The sequence below is a fragment of the Desmodus rotundus genome, chromosome 3 (assembly GCF_022682495.2).
Source record: "Desmodus rotundus isolate HL8 chromosome 3, HLdesRot8A.1, whole genome shotgun sequence".
Taxonomy (NCBI): domain Eukaryota; kingdom Metazoa; phylum Chordata; class Mammalia; order Chiroptera; family Phyllostomidae; genus Desmodus; species Desmodus rotundus.
Window position 1 is genome coordinate 98684698 of NC_071389.1, and position 23431 is coordinate 98708128.

At 39.3% G+C, this 23431-nt stretch overlaps 2 protein-coding genes across 5 annotated transcripts in view; one reads left to right on the top strand and one right to left on the bottom strand.

Annotated features, from left to right (window-relative positions):
* The window catches only part of ECM2 (extracellular matrix protein 2), a 45304-nt gene extending 39271 nt beyond the window's left edge, over nucleotides 1–6033 (top strand). For 2 of the 3 annotated variants that reach the window (XM_045188165.3, XM_024580766.4), the window contains exon 10: nucleotides 4859–6033. In XM_045188165.3, coding sequence (XP_045044100.1) covers nucleotides 4859–5027 — 169 coding nt within the window. In that variant the 3' untranslated portion in view covers nucleotides 5028–6033. The remainder of the gene's footprint in view (nucleotides 1–4858) is intronic. The other variant, XM_045188166.3, reaches the window with a different exon arrangement.
* The window catches only part of CENPP (centromere protein P), a 306566-nt gene that overhangs the window by 99575 nt on the left and 183560 nt on the right, over nucleotides 1–23431 (bottom strand). The gene's annotated exons all lie outside the window — the stretch shown is intronic.

The following is a 23431-nucleotide window of genomic DNA, read 5'->3' on the forward strand; positions in this document are numbered from 1 at the left end:
GTTTATGGAGATTCAGCTTCCCTCACTTATTGAGACACAATTTTCTGTATGTGTCCGTCTGCCCAGAAAGCATTAACAAGAGAGGCAGATCACTGAGCTCTGGGGCCTTGTCCATGAAGATTACATCCTTATTCTTTTCCCATTCTCTAAACTTCCACATTTAAACTCCCTCCAAAACAAGACAGAGAAAGGTTTAAGGGTTTCTAAAAGCCCTAGTGGAAGCAGTTGGGGATGGGTAGGGAGGTTCAGTAAGATTTGCTTTCAAAATATTTGGCTAAGATACTCCATAGGTCATGCTATGTGCTCGCTTCCTGTTACACTGCAACAGGATGCATGTGGTAGGATTTAGGTGGTCACGGTCTAACATTTCCATTATAACCTTTCTCCTCCACCACTGAACCAATGGTTTCACTCACAGATCGCTGTTGCTTGAGTCTGTTCTTTTCTATTTCTCAAGTATATGTTAATGATCATGCAGTTACACTTGTCCCAATTCTTCTCCCTTTGTCCCACTCCGTCCAGTACCCCCCTTCCCTCCAGGAATCTGCCACCCGCTCTTAGTTCATGTCCATGGGTCATGCATATAAAATCTTTGGCTTCTCCATTTCCTATACTATTCTTAACATACCACTGTCTATTTTGTACCTACCAATTATGCTTCTTATTCCCTTTACCTTTTCCCCCATTCTCAACCCTCCGCCTCTCCGCTGATAACCCTCCAAGTGATCCCCATTTCTGTGATTCTGTTCCTGTTCTAGTTGTTTGCTTAGTTTTGTTTTTTTTTTTTAGATTCAGTTGTTGATAGTTGTGAGTTTGTTGTCATTTTACTGTTCATATTTTTTATCTTATTTTTCTTAGATAAGTCCCTTTAACATTTCATATAATAAAGGCTTGGTGACATTGAACTCTCTTAACCTGACCTTATCTGGGAAGCACTTTATCTGCCCTTCCACTCTAAGTGATAGCTTTGCTGGATAGAGTCATCTTGGTTGTAGGTCCTTTGAAGACTGCTCTTTGAATACTTCTTGCCAGTCCCTTCTTGCCTGCAAGGTTTCTTTTGAGAAATCAGCTGACATTCTTATGGGAACTCTTTTGTTCGTAACTCTCATTTTCTCTGGCTGCTTTTAAGATTCTCTTTGTCTTTAACCTTTGGCATTTTAATTATGATGAGTCTTCGTGTTGCTCTCTTTGGGTCCAACTTCTTTGGGCCTCTCTGTGCTTCCTGGACTTGTATGTCTATTTCCTTCACCAAATTTGGGAAGTTTCCTTTCATTATTTTTCAAAGAAGTTTTCATTTTCTTGCTCTTCCTCTTCTCCTTCTGGCATCTCTATGATTCAGATGTTGGCATGTTTGGAGATGTCCCAGAGCCTTCTTAAACTCTCCTTGGTTGTTTTTTTTTTTTTTTTTTTTTAATTCTTGTTTCTTCTTTCTTTTCTGGTTGACTGTTTATTTCTCCTTATGTTCCAAATTGTTGATTTGAACCCCTGCTTCCTTCCCTTCACTGTTGGTTCCCTGTGGATTTTTCTTTATTTCACTTAGTGTAGCTTTCATTTCTTCTCTTATGTTTTTGCCATACTCAACAATTCCTTTGAGCATCCTCATCACCAGTGTTTTCAACTCTGCAACTGGTAAGTTGGCTATCTCCATTTCGCTTGGTTCTTTTTCTGGAGTTTTGATCTGTTCTTTCATTTGGGCCATATTTCTTTGTCTCCCCAACTTGGCAGTCTTTGTTTATTTCTGTGTATTAGGTAGAGCTGCTTTGATTCCCTAAGCACACCAGGTAAGTTGTAAGGGGCGAAGCCTTAGGTATTCACCAGGGTGGGGCAACCTGCTTCATAACTTTGTAGCACTGTGTGGGAGGGCAGGGGTTAGAGAGGGGACAAGGCCACTGCCTGGCCCCTGTTAAAGTTATATGATTTGCCTCATTTCCAGTTATTTCAACCACTTCCCATTTGCAACTGGCACCCCTTTAGCTGTTGCCCTGGTGATTCCCAGAGTGGGTGGAGGTGTGGGGACATTCTAAGACCCAGCAGGCCCTTTAAGTGGACTCTGTTTGAAACCAGCAGTTTCCTCTGCTGCCCCAATCCCCACTGGTTTTACAGCCAGAAGTTGTGAGGTTCTGTCTTCCCAGTGCTGGAATGCTGGGCTCTGGCGGTCTGGCCTGGGGCTGGGATCCTTCACAATCAAGGTATCCCTCTTGATTTTTATCTACCACACTCGAATGTGGGACTGTTGGTTGTGCCGGTTGTGCTGCACCGGGTCACCTCTGCCCTAGCTCCCTGTCTCCACCCCTTCTACCCATCTGGATGAATGGGGTTTCTTTAAATCCTTGGTTGTTAGATTTCCACACAGTTCAATTTTCTTGCAGTTCTCGGTGTTTTTTGTTTTGAGGTTAGTTGTGATTCTTCTTGGGGTTGTGCGGGGAAGCAAGGCGGGTCTACCTATGCCTTCATCTTGACTGGAAGTCTCAAGTCTATTATTTTCTTAAGGGTAACAAAATATTGAGTTTCTATTTTTGTCATTCTTTCCATATTTGCTAGCTAGAATTCCTCTTAAAGAAATTTTTCTTATCAAGAAAGGCCACTTTTATTACTCTGAAATGTAGAATACATGATCAGTTCTTTCCTTTAAGCTGCCAGAGTAAGAAGTTGGTTACAAATTTAGAACTATGAGAGGTGATGAGTGTTAACTAAACTTACTGTGGCAATCATTTCCCAGTACATACATATATTGACTCATTATGCTGTACACCTTAAACTAATAAAATTACTTTATCTTTATAAAATCAGAAAAATTATATATATAAGACTATAAATATATTAAAATGTTAATAATGGCTATCTTAGGGAAAAGAGTGTTTTTGCCTTATTATTTTGTTTTTGGCTTTCTCCTTCTCTCTCTTTCTCTCTCTCTCTCTCTCTGGAGAAGCAACATGAACTTATGGTTTTACATATTCAGAGTTTTTCACTCAATTGCAATTATTGCTCTTAAACTGTCCCGTCTTTGGCCAACGGTAGCCCTTCAAGCTGGCTCCTATGTCCTTAGACAAGCTTCCATTGAACTTAGCTCACTTTTACATTTCCTACTGCACACCTGTGCCAGCCTTTCTCCAAAGAGTCCCAGCTCCTCTTACAGGGGAATAGTATTCAGAGGACCTAGTCTGCATACCAGGCATGTTACCTTCAAATGTGTTATTATGGTTTCAAGAAATTTTAGTGGACTGCTAGAAAACATGCATTTTGTAAAGAGAAAGAGTGAGTTCATATTGACATTCCCAATTCTAATTTAACATTATAGAGTATTCCTTTTATTTTAAATTTTTTTATCTTACACGGAAAATCTAAGGTTCCCAACAATTTTAACTTACATTTGTTATTACAATATATAAACAATAGTTTTAAAATGATAATACCATTATCACAACTAACAACAAAAGAGTTTATGATGTTTATGGTAGCTCCATTTGTCTTTGGAATATGTTGTACAAAGGATGCATAGCTGAAATACAGTGGTATTCTCTGTAATAATATGGCAACAACTTAATGCATACTCAGAAAAGGTCTCTTTTTTGGTTTTTAGGAATTCTTATTTTCTAGTTGATTAATATTTTTACTCTTACTATGTTAAAGTTATATGATTTCAAGGTCAAAACTGCATAACAATGTATATTAAGAGAAGTCTTTCTCCTATGTCTGTCTCTTACAGGGTAATCCATCCCTCCCCACAGGTTGAATTTTTAAATTAATTTCTAGCTTAACCTTCCAGTATTTCTTTTTATAAATATAAGAATGCATATATAGTTATCCATATTCCCCCATCCTCTCCAGCGATTGCTATACAAATATTACCCAGAAGGATTTTTCTTTTCCTCTTTAGAGAGAAAGCATGTGTTGATTTTCACCCTTTACTTTTTAAAATTAGCAGTATATTATGGATATTATTTCCTATCCAAAAATGGAGAATTTCCTCATTCCTTTTTACAACTGAATAATATTACACTTTATAGACATTTTATTCAACCAGTTCCTTATTGATAGAAATTTGATTGTTTCCATTCTTTTATCGTACAAATAATGTCACAATGCATAACTTTGTTTTGTATTTTTCCAGTCTAACTTTGGGATAAATTCCTAAAAGTGGGATTGCTGGGTGAAAAGGGGAAAAATGCACATGTAATTTTTCTAGCTACTGCAAAATTCCTTTCGATGGGGCTATATTGTTATGAATTCCTTTCACTGGTGTTTGGTCTTCCTCAGCCTCATTGTCAGAACACATTGATGAGCTTTTGAACTTTTTTTGTAGCAAACCTGTTGACAGTGGTATGTTGCTATACTTTCAATTTATACATTTCTATTATGATGAATGAAATTGAGCATCTTTTCATGTTTACCCATCATTTCATTTTTTCCTTTTGTGAACTGCTTATTTCATTCTTTTTCCTTGTTCCCTTTTCCTTCTACATTGTTAGGTCTTTGTATATTAGCCCTTTATCCGTAATATAAGTTGCAAAGATTTTCTTCTACTGTGCCATTTGTCTTTTAACTTAATTTTTTAAAAAACGTGTAGTCTTTTTTATTAGTCTCATCTCTTAATGCTTTTAGTTTTTAAATCACAAGTAGGAAGATTTTCCCCTGCTCCCAGGATATGCTTTCTTTATTCTAATACATCTATGGTTTTATTTTTGACATTTAGTTCTTTGACATATTTGGAACTTTTTCTTGTATACAATATTAAAAAAGGATCAATTTTATTTCACAACAAAATAATTTTTTAAAATATATACAAAATTTAATTTCTAAATTATGAAGGCAGAATATTACTTCAACTATTTTGACTTTCATGTCTATTTTTCCTTAGGAATATTCTTCCAGAACAAATTTGCAGTACTGAAGAAGATGATGATTCTATACTGGAATATCTTCATCTTGAAAACAATTACATTAAAACAAGAGAAATATCACCCTATGCATTTTCATGCATAAGATCATATTCAAGTATCATTCTTAAACCACAGAATATCGAGTAATTCTACATTTTCCTTTGTCATTTATAAACTGTAATTATATATTTGTTATAGTAGTATTTACCAATGATGAGAGATATCATGTCATATTATACTCAGTATCATTATGCTAGTCTACCTGATTAATTAGTCTAGAGATGAACAACAAAAAATATATCAAGAAAGTTTAATCTTCTAGCATTTTTAGCTAAGTTTTCAGTTTCATACTCCAGAAAGAAGCCATGTCATTGCAAAGTTTTTCACATGGGAATAGGATGTTATATACTGATGAGTGAGAGTGAAAGAATCTGGAACAGAATAAGCATGTCCTTTACAATTAACCTGTGAGTATTGCTGGGAATCCCTTACGTACATTTAAAAATTATGTATGCTATGGTTCCAGACCAAGAAATGAATGGCAGAAAAACGTTACACCAAGAATTTATGAATGGGTGTTGTTTATTATTCTAAAGTTAAAACAATAATTTATTAATTTTCTTTATTAGTATACAATTATTAGTATAAATATCCATAAATATCGGGTTACCTTTAGTTCCTTCTATTAATTACATGTGTGAGATTAAAATACTATTGCAATGTTAATTTCCTGGTTTTGAGAATTGTACTATAGGGTATTTACGAGATTTTTAATATAGGGGGAAGCTGAGAGAAGGGTACATATGAGTTCTATACTATTTTGAAAATTTTCTGTAGGTATAAAAACAGTAGCAGTATATTTAGATCACCCGCATTATTCTTTACTCAAGATCAAAAGGTTTTATGGAGAGCAGTGGAGTTTGCTTAAAGTAAGTTAATTATCCCTGACTATACCCTAGCAAATGTAAACCTATTGCATGAGCTTTTGAAAATTTTTGCTCCATTGGTCATTCATTGCACCTATCTTCTTTGCCCTGGTTTGCTCAAGTGTATATATTCTTTTTTTTTTTTTTAAATTTATTTATTGTTATTTAATTACAGTTGTATGCCTTTTCCCCCATCCCTTCACCCCACCCCAGGTGAACCCACTTCCCTCCCCCCTCTCCACCCTCCCCCTTGGATTTGTTCATGTGTCCTTTATAGTAGTTCCTGTAATCCCCTCTACCCACTGTCCCCGCCCCCACCCCCCACCCCCGCCCTTGCTATTGTTACATTGTTCTTAACTTCAATGTCTCTGGTTATATTTTGTTTGCTTTTTCCTTCTATTGCTTATGTTCCAGTTAAAGGTGAGATCATATGGTATTTGTCCCTCACAAGTGTATATATTCTTTTACTCAGCTCAATAAAGCTATTGATATTTACTATATACTGGACACTACCACAACTATACATTAGAATTTTCATTACATAATGATATTTTATCTGTATTTCTAAAATAATTTATAATAGACACATAGAGAAACTGTGTCGACTTCTCTTATTACTATCAGTTTTGTGTCTTGAAAAACATCAGACTAGGAACTTAAGTCCCAGTCTTGGCTCCCTTGGGAAGGTTATGCTAATCTTTTGAACTTCAGTTATTTAATCTTTTAATAGTTCACTCACCACCCTTGGAACCTTCCAGCCTTACTTCACAGGGCTGTTATGAGAACCACAGAATGAAAAGCATCTGGGAAATGTAGTATGCATGAGTGTACTTATTACTACAAACTTTTCATATAAAATTGAGAGCAACCAGCTCTCAAATTTGATTATTATGGATAAGACTATTTCAAAAAACATTGAAGACATGTGTAGCCTGGAATCAGAAGGAAATAATTACACCAGGAATCGGGATACCTGAGTGCCCATCTTGGTCAACCTGGTCAACATATGAAAATTTAATTTACTTATTTGAGCATGTCATTTCTAAGACCTTCTTTCTAAGCCCCCTCTCTTAATACCTAGGATTTTGAAATTACAACATACAGAAGAAAAATAATATCAGGAAGACTGTTAGAATCAAGTATCAAGGCTTAAACCAGATGGCTAAAAACAGAAAAAGAATCTTATGGAAAAGTTGAGATTCATAACAATTTTCAGAATGTAGGGGCGTCAACTAACTTAAATTGGCGAAGTTGAATATAAAAGGTAAAAATAAGAAGATATGGCTAACCATTCATTTAACAAGAAACTTTGTGCAGTGTTTCTTCCTGTGTGAATATAAATACACAAACCTAAATGATTTAAAACAATGATTTTTTCACTGTTCTGCTGCAAGAAATTTTAAAACATGCAATAACTGACTAGCCATGGGCACTGACCTCTTTTCCATTACACTGTCAAATTAAAAAACAAAATGACAACAGCAAACACAATCATAGTCATCGCATGTGAATGAATCAAAATTATACCTATTTTTTGTCAGACCAGCAAAAAATATTTTTTTGGTGTGCTACAGAATTTTAGTAATTAGTGTTTTCCATGAGATGGAAAAGGTTGAAAATTGCTGGTTTAGGGCAATCTAAGCAGTAAACAAAATCAGTGTTAGAGGGGACTTAAAACTAATAAAGTGATTCAACAGAATTAGCATCCTAGGACAACACACACAGATACTGAACCATTCTTGTATTCATTTTTTATTCTGACTTTAATCAACTGTATTCCAGATGCTGTTCTAGAGAGACAGGGATGAACAGATTAGATGAGGTCTCTGCTATCAGGGAGCATAAAGCATGGTAGGGGCAATAAGCAGGAAATCAAATAGACAATCAAATCAATAGGCAGGTATAATGAAGTCAGTAGAACAAGGTGGCAAAGCAATGAACCACGCAGAGGTCCTAAGCCACTTGTTCCCATGGATACCCCCAGTTCCCCAGACTCAAGAGTATCCAGTTTTCATGAGTCCCATGAAGATTCAGCCATTCCTAGCAACCTTGAAGAGACACCAGGCCCAGGAGCATATTGAGATACTACTGTGTACTCAGGGACACCCTGTTGGGAGCAGAATCCTTAGGAAGGCTGAAAATCAGAATGACTGATGGAAGCTTTGTTCTTAAGTTGGAACACGCTGTTATTTCAACTGATTTTATAATTTAAAATATAAAATGTCTAGCACTAAACTTTTTCAGTCTTGAAATTTCAAAAAGCTCCCATTAAAAAAAAAGAGAGATAGACTTCCGGCCAAGCTTGAGGCATAGATAGACAAACTGTGCCTCCTTGCACGACCAAAAGAAGGACAACAATTTAAAAACAAAACACAGCCAGAACTGACAGAAAACCGAACTGTATTGAAGTCTGCTAACCAAGGAGATAAAGAAGAAACATTCATTCACACTGGTAGGAGGGGCAGAGATGGGCAGCAGGGCAGAGAGGACTCGCTGCAAGGTGGCGGCTGGTGGAAACAGCAAGGTGGCGGATTGTGCAAGGGGGCAGGCCAGGCTGAAGCTGGCCGGCGAGGCAGCAGCTGGTGGACCAGATAACAGACCTCATAACCCAGAGTTCCAGCGTGGGGAAATAAAGCCTCAAACCACTGATTGAAAACACCTGTGGGGGTTGAGGTGGCAGCAGGAGAAACTCCTAGCCACACAGGAGAGTTTGTTGGAGAGACCCACAGGGTTCTAGAATGTACACAGACCCACCCACTCAGGAAGTAGCACCAGAAGGGCCCAATTTGATTGTGGGTAGCAGGGAAGGTGACTGAAAACTGGCAGAGAGTACAGCAAGCAGCACTGTTCCCTCCCCGACACCTCCTGACATACATTGTCACACAATGCAGGGAAGTGGGTTGCTCCACCCTGGTGAACACCTAAGGCTCCGCCCTTTACTATGTACCAGGCACCGGAGACCCCCCCCCAAAAAAAAAAAAATTGGCCCAAATGAAAAAAATAGATCAAAGCTCCACAAAAAATCCAACTAAGCAAGGAGGAGATAGCCAACCTATCAGATGCACAGTTCCAAACACTGGTAATCAGGAAGCTCACAAAATTGGTTGAATTTGGTCGCAAATGAGATGAAAAAATGAAGGCTATCCTGAGAGAAACAAAGGAAAATGTACACGGAACCAATAGTGATGCGAAGGAAACTGGGACTCAAATCAATGGTGTGGACCAGAAGGAAGAAAGAAACATCCAACCGGAAAACAATGAAGAAACAAGGATTCAGAAAAATGAGGACAGGCTTAGGAACCTCCAGGACATCTTGAAACGTTCCAACATCCGAATTATAGGGGTGACAGAAGGAGAAGAAGAAGAACAAAAAATTGAAAACATATTTGAACAAATAATGAAGGAGAACTTCCCCAATCTGGCAAAGGAAATAGAATTCCAGGAAGTCCAGGAAGCTCAGAGAGTCCCAAACAAGTTGGACCCAGGGAGGAACACACCAAGGCACATCATAATTATACTACCCAAGATTCAAAATAAGGAGAGAATCTTAGAAGCAGCAAGAGAAAAGGACACAGTTACCTACAAAGGGGTTCCCATAAGACTGTCAGCGGATTTCTCAAGAGACCTTACAGAAAAAAGGGGGCTGGAAAGAAGTATTTGAAGTCATGAAAGCCAAAGACCTACATCCAAGATCACTCTATCCAGCAGAGTTTTCATTTAGAATGGAAGTGCAGATAAAGTGCTTTTCAGATAAGGTGAAGTTCAAGGAGTTCATCATTACCAAGCCCTTCTTCTAGGAAATGTTAAAGGGATTTATCTTTGAAAAACAAGATAAAAAATAGTAACAGTAAAAATGACTACAAACTCACAGTTATTAACAACCACACCTACAACAAAAACAAAAGCAAACTAAGCAAACAACTGGAACAGGAACAGAACCACATAAATGGAGATCACCACATGGAGGGTTATCTTTTTTCTTTTTTAAAATTAACTTATTAACTTTTATTCAGTTACAATTGTCTGCATTTTCTCCCCTTCCCCCCACCCCACCCCAGCCAGTCCCACCTCCCTCCCCCTTCTCTATCCTCCCCCTTGATTTTGTCCTTGTGTCCTTTATAGTAGCTCCTATAGACCTCTCTCCCCACTATCCCGGCCCAACTCCTCTATGGCTATTGTTACAATGTTCTTAATTTCAATGTCTCTGGTTATATTTTGTTTGCTTTTTTCTTTTGTTGATTATGTTCCAGTTAAAGGTGAGATCATATGGTATTTGTCCCTCACCACCTGGCTTATTTCACTTAGCATAATGCTCTCCAGTTCCATCCATGCCATTGCAAAGGGTATAAGTTCCTTCTTTCTCTCTGCTGCGTAGAATTCCACTGTGTAAATGTACCATAAATTTCTGATCCACTCATTTGCTGATGGGCACTTAGGTTGCTTCCAGTACTTGGCTATTGTAAATTGTGCTGCTATGAACATGGGGTGCATAGGTACTTTTGGATGGGTGTTTCAGGGATCTTAGGGTATAATCCCAGCAGTGGGATTGCTGGGTCAAAGGGCAGTTCCATTTTTAGTTTTCTGAGGAAATTCCATACTGTTTTCCACAGTGGCTGCACCAGTCTGCATTCCCACCAACAGTGCATTAGGGTCCCCTTTTCTCCGCATACTCTCCAACATTTGTTCAATGATTTGTTTATGTTGACCACACGAACTCGTGTGAGATGGTACCTCATTGTGGCTTTAATTTGCATCTCTCTGATGGCTAGTGATGCTGAGCATCCTTTCATATGTCTCTGGGCCCTCTGTATGTCTTCCTTAGAGAAGTGTCCGTTCAAGTCCTTTGCCCATTTTTTAATTGGGTTGTTTGTCTTCCTGGAGTAGAGTCATGTGAGTTCTTTATATATTTTGGAGATCAGGTCCTTGTCTGAGGTATCATTGGCAAATATGTTTTCCCATACTGTTGGTTCTCTTTGTATTTTAGTGCTGTTTTCTTTAGCCATGCAGAAGCTTTTTATTTTGATGAGGTCCCATTTGTTTATTCTTTCCTTTATGTCCCTTGCTTTAGGGGACATGTCTGTGAGGATGTTGCTGCGTGGAATGTGTGAGATTTTCCTGCCAATGTTTTCTTCTCAGATTTTTATGGTGTTACAATTTATATTTAAGTCTTTTATCCATCTTGAGTTTATTTTTGTGTGTGGCGTTAAGTTGGTGATCGAGTTTCATTTTTTTTGCACGTAGCTGTGCAGATCTCCCAACACCATTTGTTGATGAGGATATTTTTGCTCCAGTTTATGCTCCTGTCTCCTTTGTCAAATATTAATTGACCATAAAGACTTCGGTTTACTTCTTGGCTCTCTGTTCTATTCCATTGGTCTATGTGCCTGTTTTTATGCCAGTACCAGGTTGTTTAGATTACAGTGGCCTTGTAATACAGTTTGATATCAGGTATTGTGATCCCTCCTGATTTGTTCTTTTTTCTCAAAATTGCTGCAGCTATTCAGGGTCGTTTATGGTTCCATATAAATTTCTGAAATGTTTGTTCCAAACCTGTGAAATATGTCATAGGTACTTTAATAGGGATTGCATTGAAACTATAAATCGCTTAGGGTAGTATGGCCATTTGATAATGTTAATTCTTCCAATACATGAGCATGGTACATGCTTCCATTTTTTTTGTGTCTTTCTTAATTTCTTTTTACAGTGTTGTGTAGTTTTCTGAGTACAGGTCTTTTACCTCTTTGGTTAGCTTGATTACTAGGTACTTCATTTTTCTTGTTGCTATATCAAATGGGATTTTTATTTCCCCTGATTTCTGTTTCTGATGTTTCATTGTTGGTATACAGGAATGCCTCTGATTTCTGAGTATTGACTTTGTATCCAGCTGTTTTGCCAAATTCATTTATTAGGTCAAGTAGTTTTTTGGTGGAGTCTATAGGATTTTCCATGTACACTGTCATGTCATCTGCAAACAGTGACAGTTTCACTTCCTCCTTTCCAATTTGGATGCCTTTTATTGCTTTTTCTTGTCTGATTGCTGTGGCTAGGACTTCCCGTACTACGTTGAATAGGAGTGGTGAGAAGGGCATCCTTGTCTTGTTCCTGATCTTAGTGGGAAAGCTCTAAGTTTTTGTCCATTGAGTATGATGTTGGCTGTAGATCTCTCATATATGGCCCTTATTATGTTCAGGAATGCTCCCTTTATTCTCACTTTGCTGAGTGTTTTTATCAGAAATGGGTGCTGTATCTTATCAAATGCTTTTTCTGCATCTATTGATATGATCATGTGATTTTTGTCTTTGCTGTTGTTGATGTGATGTATTATGTTTATTGATTTGCGAATATTGTGCCATCCTTGAATCCCTGGGATGAATCCCACTTGGTCATGGTGGATGATCTTTTTAATGTATTGCTGGATGCGGTTTGCCAATATTTTGTTGAGAATTTTAGCATCTATGTTCATCAGCGATATTGGCCTGCAGTTTTCTTTCTTCGTTGTGTCTTTATCTGGTTTTTGCGATTAGGATGATGCCGGCTTCATAAAAAGAGTTTGGGAGTCTTCCATCAGTTTGGATTTTTTCGAATAGTCTGTGAAGGGTAGCGGTTAGCTCTTCCTTAAATGCTTTGTAGAATTCTCCTGTGAAACCATGTGGTCCAGGGCTTTTGGGTGTTGGGAGTTTTTTGATGACTGCTTCAATTTCATCTGCTGTTATTGGTCTCTGCAGGTTTTCTGCTTCTTCTTCATTGAGTTTTGGAAGATTATATTTTTCTAGAAATGTGTCCATTTCACCTAGGTTTTCAAATTTCTTGCCATACAGTTCTTTGTAGTAATTTCTTACAATCCTTTGTATTTCTGTGGTATCCACTGTAGTCTCTCCTCTTTCATTTCTGATTTTGTTTATTTGGGTCCTCACTCTTTTTTTCTTGATGAGCCTACTTAAGGGCTTGTCAATTTTCTTTTTCTTTTCAGAGAACCAGCTCCTGGATTCGTTGATCCTTACAATTGCGCTTTTAGTCTCTATGTCATTTAATTCTGCTCTGATATTGGTTATTTCCTTCCTTCTACTTGCTCTGGGCTGTCTTCGTTGTTTTTCCTCGAGTTCTTGTAGGTGTATGGTTAGGTTGTTTATTTGAGCTATTTCTATTCTTTTTAGGTAGGCCTGTATTGCTATAAACTTCCCTCTCAGGACTGCCTTTGCTTTGCTGTGTCCCATAGGTTTTGGATTGGTGTGAGTTCATTTTCGTTTGTTTCCAGAAATTTTTTGATTTCTTCTCTGATCTCATTTTTCACCCATTCATTGTTTAATAGCATGCTATTCAATTTCCATGTTTTTGAGTGTTTTGGGGTTTTTTCCTTGAGATTTGTTTCTAGTTTCAGTCCCTTATGGTCAGAGAAAATGCTTGATATGATTTCAATTTTCTTGAATTTGTTGAGACTTGTTTTCTATCCTATCATGTGGTCTATCTTTGAAAATGTTCCATGTGCATTTGAAAAGAATGTGTATTTTGCTTCTTTGGGATGAAAGGCTCTCTCTATATATCAGTTTAGTCCATTTTATCCAAGGCCTTGTTCAATGCCACAATATCTTTGTTGATATTTTGTTTAGAATATCTGTTTATCTTTGACAGTGGGGTATTAAAATCCCCTACTATAATTGTGTTGCTGTCAACATTTTTCTTGAAGTCCTCCAAGATTTTCTTTATGCATTTGGGTGCTCCTATGTTGGGAGCATATATATTTACAATGTTTATGTCTTCTTGGTGGATTCTTCCTTTGAGTATTGTGAAGTGACCATCTGGGTCTCCCTTTATGGCCCTTTTCTGGAAGTCTATTTTGTCTGATATGAGTATTGCTACCCCTGCTTTTTTTTTTCCTGTCCATTTGCTTGGAATATTTGATTCCAGCCCTTCACTTTCAGTCTGTGTAGGTCTTTTCTCCTGAGGTGGGTCTCTTGTAGGCAGCATATGTGTGGGTCATGCTTTCTTATCCATTCAGCTATTCTATGTCTTTTGATTGGAGCATTTAATCCATTTAAAGTTATTATTGATAGGTATTTATTCATTGGGGATTTTTTGTAGCTGTGTTCCTCTCTCTCTTTTCCTTCCTTTCTTTACAGCAGCCCCTGTAGCATCTCTTGCAGAGCTTGGTTTGTTGGAGGTATACTCTTTTAGACTTCTTTTGTCCGGGAAACTCCTTATTTGGCCTTCTATCTTGATTGAGAGCCTTGCTGGGTAAATTAGTCTTGGTTGAAGGCCTCTGGTTCTCATTATTTGGAATATTTTTTGCCTTTGTCTTCTGGATTGGAGCGTTTCCATTGAGAAATCAGTTGCTAACCTTATCGGGGCTCCCTTGTATGTTACTTCCTTTTTTTCCCCTTGCTGCCTTTAAGATTCTTTCTTTGTGTTGGAATTTTGCCATTTTAATTATGATGTGTCTTGCAGTGGGCTTCTTTGGGTTCCTCTTGATTGGGACTCTCTGTGTTTCCTGGATTTGGTGACTTTTCCTCTTATCATATTAGGGAAATTTTCCATCATTACTTTTTCAAACAGCTTTTCTATTCCTTGCTCTTCCTTTTCTCCTTCTGGTATCCCTATTATACGGATATTATTGCGTTTCATGTTGTCCTGCATTTCCCTTAACCCATCTTCATTCTTTCTGAGCCTCTTTTCCTTTTCTTGCTCATTCTGGGTGTTTTTTTCTACCTTGTCCTCCAGTTCGCTGATCGGGTCCTCTGCTTCATCGAGCCCGCTTTTGATTCCTTCTACTGTGTTCTTCAGTTCAGAAATTGTATTCTTCATTTCCTCTTGGCCTTTGTTGATAGTTTCTATTTCTTTTTTCATGTTGATATAGTTTGCAGTGAGTTCATTGTAGTTTCCCTGTAGTTTTTGGTAATTCTCTGTGAGCTCTTTGAGCTTCCTCATAACCAATTCCTTGAACTCAGAATGACAGTTGACTTGCCTCCTTTTCATTTAGCATTGTTTCTGAGACTTCCCCTTTCCTTTCATTTGGGGATTGTTTCTTTGTCTTCCCATTGTTTGTGAGATTCTTCCTGTTAGCCTCTGTTTCTTAAGTTGCTCTGTTCTGACCCCCTGAGTTTTTGGTGTAAACTTCTGTGGTAGAATACCTGTGAGATTTTGTGTACAGTCTCCTTGATCTCCTGATCTTACTGATCTTGGGCTGTGGTTTCTGTTGGCTCTGTGTATGTCTTTGGTTTTTGTTTCTTGTTGGGTCTTTCTTTGGTGGGTCTTTCCCACCATCTGGTTATCTGAGGGTCAGTCTGTCCCCCACCTCTTGTCTTCTTTTGTGCAGGTGTGGGCAGGTTGTGTTGGAGCTGGTTCTTCCGTGTTTACAAGGTTTTGAGGCTTTTCTCTTGCTCTTGTTCAGTTGCTTGTTCTCACTATTTAGTTGCATCTCCAGATAGGTCCTGGGTTGAGTTAGTGTGACTTCCACTCCCTCCTTCACCTTCTTCAGTTGTTATCTGTTGGTGATTCCTTTGTTGGTGGGTTTCCTCGTTCAGGAGGAATCCTGGTGGTACCAGCTTCCACCCACTCCTTTTTTATGGTAGGCCTTCTCCGGGCTATGGGTGTGCGTGCCGAGCCTTCCTTGATTCGCACTCTCCCTGGTTCCTGTGGTCTCGGTTACCTCTGAGATGAGGTGCAGACACTCCCATTCGCTGGGCACTCTCCTCCCGGTGATGCCTGTAGTCTCAGCTCCCTCTGAGATGAGGTGCGTGCACTCCCTGGTGGATAGGCACACTCCCGGTTGATGGGCACCCTGCCCTGGGTGGTGCCTGTAGTCTCAGCTCCCTCTGAAATGAGGTGCGCGCACTCCCGGTTGATGGGCACCCTGCCCCTGGTGGTGCCTGTAGTCTCAGCTCCCTCTGAAATGAGGTGCGAGCACTCCCCAGTGGACAGGCACACTCCCGGTTGCTGGGCACCCTGCCCCGAGTGGTGCCTGTAGTCTCAGGTCCCCATGGAGGGTTATCAACAGGGGAGTGGGAGGGAGAGAGAGGGGGAAAGGTACAGAGAATAAGTAGCATAAATGGTAGGTGAAAAATAGAGAGGGGGAGGGTAAGAACAGTATAGGAAATGTAGAAGCCAAAGAACTTATATGCATGATCCATGGACATGAACTCTAGGGGGGGAATGTGGGAGGGAGGGGGTGTGCAAAATGGAGTGAAGGGGGGGAAATGAGAGAACTGTAATAGCATCATCAATAAAATATACTAAAAAACAAAAAACAAAATGACTGACAAAGTAGAGCAATGAATCTGCATCCAATTTTGTGTTAAGCTTGAACATTCTTCCACAGAAACTATTCACATTATTCAGAAGGCTGCAGCTATGGGCAACTGGTGATCGTCATCTTCATCATGACAACGCCCCTGCTCATGCATCTTGTCTCATGCAGAGTTTTTTGGTGAAACGTCAAATCACTCAGGTGACTCGGGCCCCTTACAGCCCAGATTTGGTGACTTCTGGCTTTTTCCAAAACTAAAATCACCTTTGAAAGGGAAGAGATTCCAGACCATCGATGAGATTCAGGAAAATATGATGGGGCAGCTGATGGCTATTGGAAGAACTGGGTAAGGTCTCAAGGTGCTGACTTTGAAGGGGACTCAGGCATCACTGTCCTGTGTACAGTGGTTTTTGTATCTTGTATCTTCAATAAATGTCTCTTTTTCATATTAAAAAAAAAAAAAAAGCGATAGCCTTGGTCAGTGTGGCTCGGATGGTCCTATATTGTCCTGTAGATTGAAATGTCAAGCATTCGATTCCTGGTCAGGGCACATGCCTAGGTAGCAGGTTCAGTCCTCTGCTGGGGTGCATACAAGAGGAAACAGATCGATGTCTCTCTCTCATGTTGATACTTCTCTCCCCATCTCTTTCCCTCCCTTCCCCCCTCTCTAAAATCAGTGAGCATGTCTTCAGGACAGGATTAAAAAAAAAAGCGATAAACAGGAACTACTATAAAGGACACAGGGACAAAACCAAGGGGGAGGGTGAAAGCAAGGGAGGGAGGGAGATTTGGATGGGGTGGGTGAGAGGGGTGGGGAGAAAATGCAGACAACTGTAATTGAACAATGAAATAATTTTAAAAAGAAAATATATACATATAAAAAAGTGATAAATGTTCTTATAGCAAACATTTCTCAAAATACAATGTTAAAAACAAAGATATGCCCTGTTGGCTTTAAAAATATGCTACAATTACTAACACATATGCATACATAGGAAGTCCTGGTCTAGCCATGGTGTGAAAATATTAATGGTGTCATCTTTGCACATATGTACAAGGAATACTAACTATATTTTTAACTTTGAGATCTGGCTTATTGTAGGTAAAACTGTTTCAAAAAGCACCAAAGATATGTTATGGTGAAAAGGATATGAATAGTCTAGAATCATAAGGAAATAAATGTAACTACATCAGGAACCAGGCTATCTGGGTGCCCATCTTGGTCCCTGATGATCAATTATACAGTCATTTTACTTTTCTGGGATTCACTTAATTCAATTATAAAGTGGCATGTTTGGAATAGATCAGTGGTTTTTAAGCAGGACTCAGCAGGGGTTCATGGAGCTCTGATGTGGAAGTGTCCCTAACGACTCTCCCTTTGAACAAAGTAGTCTTTGCTTCCATCAGAAAGGGCTAGCTGTCGCTGTTCCTCCTTTTTTCCTTAATACAAATGGAAAAGATACTATCTATATCACACACCAAGTTTTATGATTCACAAAAACATGTAACCAAAGCCTATGGTCCTTCCCTCACCCTCTGCCCAGCAACCAGGTTGGAGAGCCTTGACTTGGGCAAATGCTTCTCAGGTGCACTGGTTACAGCTGCCTGGATGCAGCCAAACTCTGTGTATCCGAGCAAGAAAATTTAGATTGTGTATCTGTTCCTTTAGAGCTCTAGCACCATTGAGTGGGATCAGCCCTGAGCAGTTCTGCAATAACTAAAGATTGTTGACCGTTGACCTGAAAACCCCTGAAAGACAGTCAGCTGAATGCAGCTCTGCAGGATGGCTCCAACGTGGCATAGTGCTGCAGGGCACACAGATGAGGCTCCCACACCCTCCATCTCTGCCTGCCTTCATGACTCACTATGGGGCAGATAGGTTAGGACCCTGGGGCAAGGGTGGGCAAGTGGGTACAACTTGGGAATAACAGAAAGAATATAGCTGGGTCTGGCCTTAACCAATATCTTCTGATTGAAGTCCACAGTGAAAAGTCTGGACTCCTGAGAATGGGCATGGTATACCTCTGAATCTGAAGGCACAAGGCACCTGGAGGAGCAGGTGCTGCCAACAAGGTGAGGAAGCTACAATAATCTCTCCTTTGGCCTCCATTGTCAAATGACTCCATCATCAATTTAAGAGCTAAAGTTAATTATTTCTTAAGAAAACTGATTTTCATTGAAGATCCAAGATGGCAATGGAGTTGGTAGATGTTATACCAACTCCAGGACAAAGGAGGTTATATCACCTCCTCCCAGGACCAAACTGGAATTACAACTAAGATATAGGACAATCAACCTGACTGTAACAACTGAAGACTAACTGAACAGAAATCTTATAACCAATGATTACAGAGAAAGCCACAGTGAGAATGGTAAGAAGGGTGGAGACATGTAAAGGGCTGGCCCTGCACCTGTTGTGTGGCAGTTGAGAATCCGGAGGGACATCTCAGCTAGAAAGGTCCTCCCTTAAGAATGAGACCGCTATGCTGGGCTCCCCAGCCCACAGCACCAGAGCCAGGTGGAGGCACCCACATAGCATCTGGCTGTGAAAACAGCAGGGATTCTGTCTGTCAGGGAGAGACAGTAATCTGCTAGAAACTCAGGTGCTCTCTTAAAAGGCCAATGCAGAAGATTTCATTCACAGCCACTCTTCCTGGGCTCCTGTGGAGGGAGAGCGGCTTGCAGTGAACTAGAGTTGTATGAGGAGAGACTGGGTTGTGTGGCTCTGGAGAGACAGCTGAAGAAAACCACCATCAGGTTTCCTGTACTGTGTCCCTCTCCTACACCAGGAGAGCACTCCCCTCCACAGAGCATGAACCTGGGGGAATAAAACAGTCCCAACTTTCTAACTCCCTCTCACCTTGCCCTGCAGAGCTCACGCCCTGTGGTACACTCAGCTACCTGGACTGGATGGGTAGAGATCTAGATGAATTCAGGGAGTGTCAGAGACTCAGTGGTGGGCTCCGAGGCCGGGGTCACTCACCCCGCCTCCCTGTGAGGTTGCCAGGCACTGCTGCTCAAAGGGAGATCTAGTATCCATACAATCCTGACTCCCAGCAGCTCTGCCCTGCTGAACTAGAGTTCTTGAGGAGGCCAAAAAAGGGGACAGATTGAGTTGTGTGGTTCTAGAGTAGGATCCATTTTTCCCTTGCAAACCCAACTGGTACAGAGCCCTGCCTTCATGGCTAAATCTTGTTCTGTCTGAGCCTGATAAATGCTGCTGGACTCCCCGTGACAACTCTCTGAGACCCCCCACCACAAAAGTCTGCAGGTACTCTGTGGGTACCCAGCAGGTAGAAGCTGGCCTTGGTGTATCCTGGGACTTTTGCTGACCTGCCTTAGACCCAGCACTGCCACTAAGTTTGAATCTGTATCAATCTGGGGAATACCACTTACTCAAACCTGGTGAATCACTAAGAACCTACTTCATGCTACTCATGTACCATCAGAGGCTCTTTCAGTGCCTGAGCCTAATATACAGCTGTCAGGTAAAAACAAGCAGAGGTGATCTCAGGGAGCATTAGGCCTTTTGCTGACCTGCTTCTGGGTTCAGTGCTGGTGGAAGCCCGCCTTGGTGTGCAGTTTGGCCATTCCCACACAAACCCAGGCCCAGCAGAGGCAGCCACAAACTGTGGATCACTTCGTAGCTCCAAACAGGTTGTCCAGAACCAGTCAAAGGCAGTACCTGACATTGATCTGCCCTGGAGTCCCTCCCAAGGGTTCCCAGAACCAACACACCCAGTGGCAGGCTTCAGGTAACATCAGAGCAGGACCCAATTAGCTCCACAAGCAGTACATCCAAAGGCAGATCTCATCAGACACCAGACCTGGCTAAGCCAAATTCTGCTTCTTGTTGTCAACACCTATATAAGCAGCTCACATATTGTAATCAAAATCAAGCCTGAGGGTCAACATGCATACAGGGGCCAAGAGCAATCAAATCTCATCTATAGCCCTGGTGAAGTGTTTCAGTTGGTTGGAGCATCAACACATACACCAAAAGGTTGAGGATTTGATTCCCAGTCAGGGAACATACCTAGGTTGAGGGTTTAATCCCCAGTTGGGGCACATATGGCAGGCAACCGATTGATGTTTCTCCCTCTTTCTCCCTCTTTTCCTCTCTATCTAAAATCAATAAACACATCCTCAGGTGAGGATTAAAAAAAAGACTCAACTATAACAGGAAGGCTCACATTACCCACACAAAAGACACTCCTGCAGCACCCAGGTCAGGTGAAAATGGAGACTGCACTAATGGGTCCTAAGGACACCTACTACCATAAGGCCACCTTACCAAGACTGTGAGACGTAGCAGATCAGCTAATACATAGAAACAATCATAGATAGGCAGCCAAAGTAAAGACACAAAGAAACGTGCACCAAATGAAAGAACAGGAGAAATCCCCAGAAAAAGAACTAAATATAATAAAGACAAGCAATCTACCAGATACAGAGCTCAAAACAATGGTTATAAGGATGCTTAAGGAACATAGAACTTCAACAGCATGAAAAAGGGCACAGAAACCATTTTAAAAAAGAGCAGTCAGAAACAAAGAATACATTAAAAGAAATCAACAGTGGGTTAGACAAAGCAGAACTGAATCACCTAGTCAGAGCAGCAAAAGGAAAAAGAATTTTAAAAAATTAGGAGAGTTTTAGGGAGGAGAGTTTTGGGACACCATGAAACGGAACAACATCCACCAGAGGAAAAGAGAGAGAGCAAGGGATTAAGAACCTATTTAAAGAAATAACGACTGAAAATTTAACTAACCTGGTGAAGCAAAATGACACCCAAGTCCAGAAAGCACAGAGAGTCCCAAACAAGAACCCAAAGAGTCCTACACCAAAACACAACATAATTAAAATCACAAGGTTAAAGACAAAGAGAGAATCTTAAAAGCTGGAAGTGAAAAAGAGTTACTTATTTACAAGGGAGCTCCCATTAGACTGTCAGCTGATTTCTCAACAGAAATATTTCCAGCCAGAAGGGATTGGCATGAAATATTCAAACATTAAAAGCAAGGACCCACAAGCAAGATGATTCTACTCAACAAATGCTATCATTTTAAAATTGTAAGAATAATAAAGAGTTTCCCAAACAAGAAAAATCTAAAGGAGTTCATTACCACCAAATCTTTATAAAAAGAAATGTTAAAGGGACTTCTTTGACAATAAGAAAGAAAAAGAAAGAAGAACATAGTTATAAAGAATAAAATGATAATAAATATGTACCTATCAATAAACACATTAAATGTAAATGGCTGAAATGCTCCAATCAAAACATAAAGGGTGGCTGAATGGATAATAAAGTAAGACACATATGTATGCTGCCTATAAGAGACCCATCTCAGAATGAAACACACACACAAACTGAAGGTAAAGGTATGAAGAAAATTATTTCATGCACATGGAAAGTTTAAAAAGTTGCACTAGCAACAACACTTAGAAAAAATTAGACTTTAAAATAAAGTCTGTAGTAACAAACAAAGAAAGACACTACAAAATGATAAAGGGAGCAATCCAATGAGAAGATATAACCCTAATAAACATTTACACACCCAACATAGGAGCACCAAAATATAAACAATATATTGATGAACATAAAGGAAGAGATCGACAGTAACTGAGTTATAGTAGAGGATTTTAACACCCCCCTGACAACAATGGATCTTTAGACAGAAAGTCAACAAGAACTGAGTGTCCCTAAATGACACATGAAACCAGACAGTTTTAATGGATATCTTCAGAGCTTTTCACCCCAAAGCAGCAGAATATATATCCTTTTCAACTTCACATGAAACAATTTTTAGGATAGACCACATGTTAAGAGACAAAACAAGTCTCAATAAATATAAGATTGAAATCGTATCAAGCATGTTCTCTTAGCACACTGCTGTGACACTAGAAATCAATTACAAGAAAAAAACTGAAATAAACATGAACACATGAAGGCTAAATAACATGTTACTACACAATGAGAACAAGGAAGAAATCAAAACATACCTGGACACAAATAAAAATGGGAACACAACAACCCAAAATCTATGGCACACAGCGAAAGTAGTCCTAATAGGGAAATTCACAGGCCTATCTCAAAAACCCAGAAATATCTCAAATAAACAATCTAACCTTACATCTAAAGGAACTAAAAAAAGAAGAACTAACAAAGCCCAAACTGAGTAGAAGAAAGGAAATAATAAAGATCAGAGAGGAAATAAATGACATAGAGTATAAAATAAAATACAAAAGATTGAAACCAAGAGCTGATTCTTTGAAAAAATAAATGAGATTGACACCTTTAACCACACTCATGAAGAAAAAAAGAGAGAGGAGCCAATAAATAAAATCAGAAACGAAAGAGAAGTAACAACTGACACCACAGAATTACAAAGCATTAAAGAAAATAATTACAAACAAACTACATGCCATTAAATTAGACCATCAGCCCAAATGGATAAATTCCTAGAAATATACAATCTTCCAAAACTAAATCAGGAAGAATCAGGAAACCTGATTAGACCAATTACAATTAATAAAATCAAAGCAATTATCAAAAAACTCCCAGAAAACAAAAGACTGGACTGGATGGCTTCAAAGGCAAATTTAATCAAACATTTAAGCATTAACACCTATTCTTCTCAAACTATTCCAAAAAAACTCAAGAGAAGACTTGCAAGCTCTTTTTACATGGCCAGCATTATCCTAATTCTGCAACCAGATAAAAACACTACAAAGAAATAAATTAAAGGCCAATATCCTTGATGAACATAGATGCAAAAATCCTCACCAAAATATTAGCAAACCAAATCTAGCAATTCATTAAAACTGTCATACACCACAACCAAGTGGGATTTATTCCTGGGATGCAAGGTTAATATAATACCTGCAAATCAATTAATATCGTAGACCATGTAAACAAAATGAAAGATAGAAATCATATGATTGTCTCAAAAGAGGCAGAAAAAGCATGATAAATCCATTACCCAAACTCTTGGCAAAGTGGAAACAGAGGGAACATATCTCAATATAATAAAGGCCATGTGATAAAATCACAGTCAACATCATACTCAATGGGGAAAACCTAAAGCATTTTCCTTAATATCAGGAACACGACAGGGATGTAAACTCTCACCACTCTATTCAACATAGTACTGGAAGTCATAGCCACAGCAATGAGGCAAGAAGAAATAAAAAGCATCCAAATTGGAAAGTAAAACTGTCATTGTTTGCAGATGACATATTATATGTAGAGAGCCCTAAAGATTCCATCAAAAAATCACTAGAACTGATAAATTTAGAAAGTAACAGGATACAAAATAATATCCAGAAATCAATTGCATTTTACATACCAATAATAAACTAGCAGAAAGGAAAATTAAATAAAC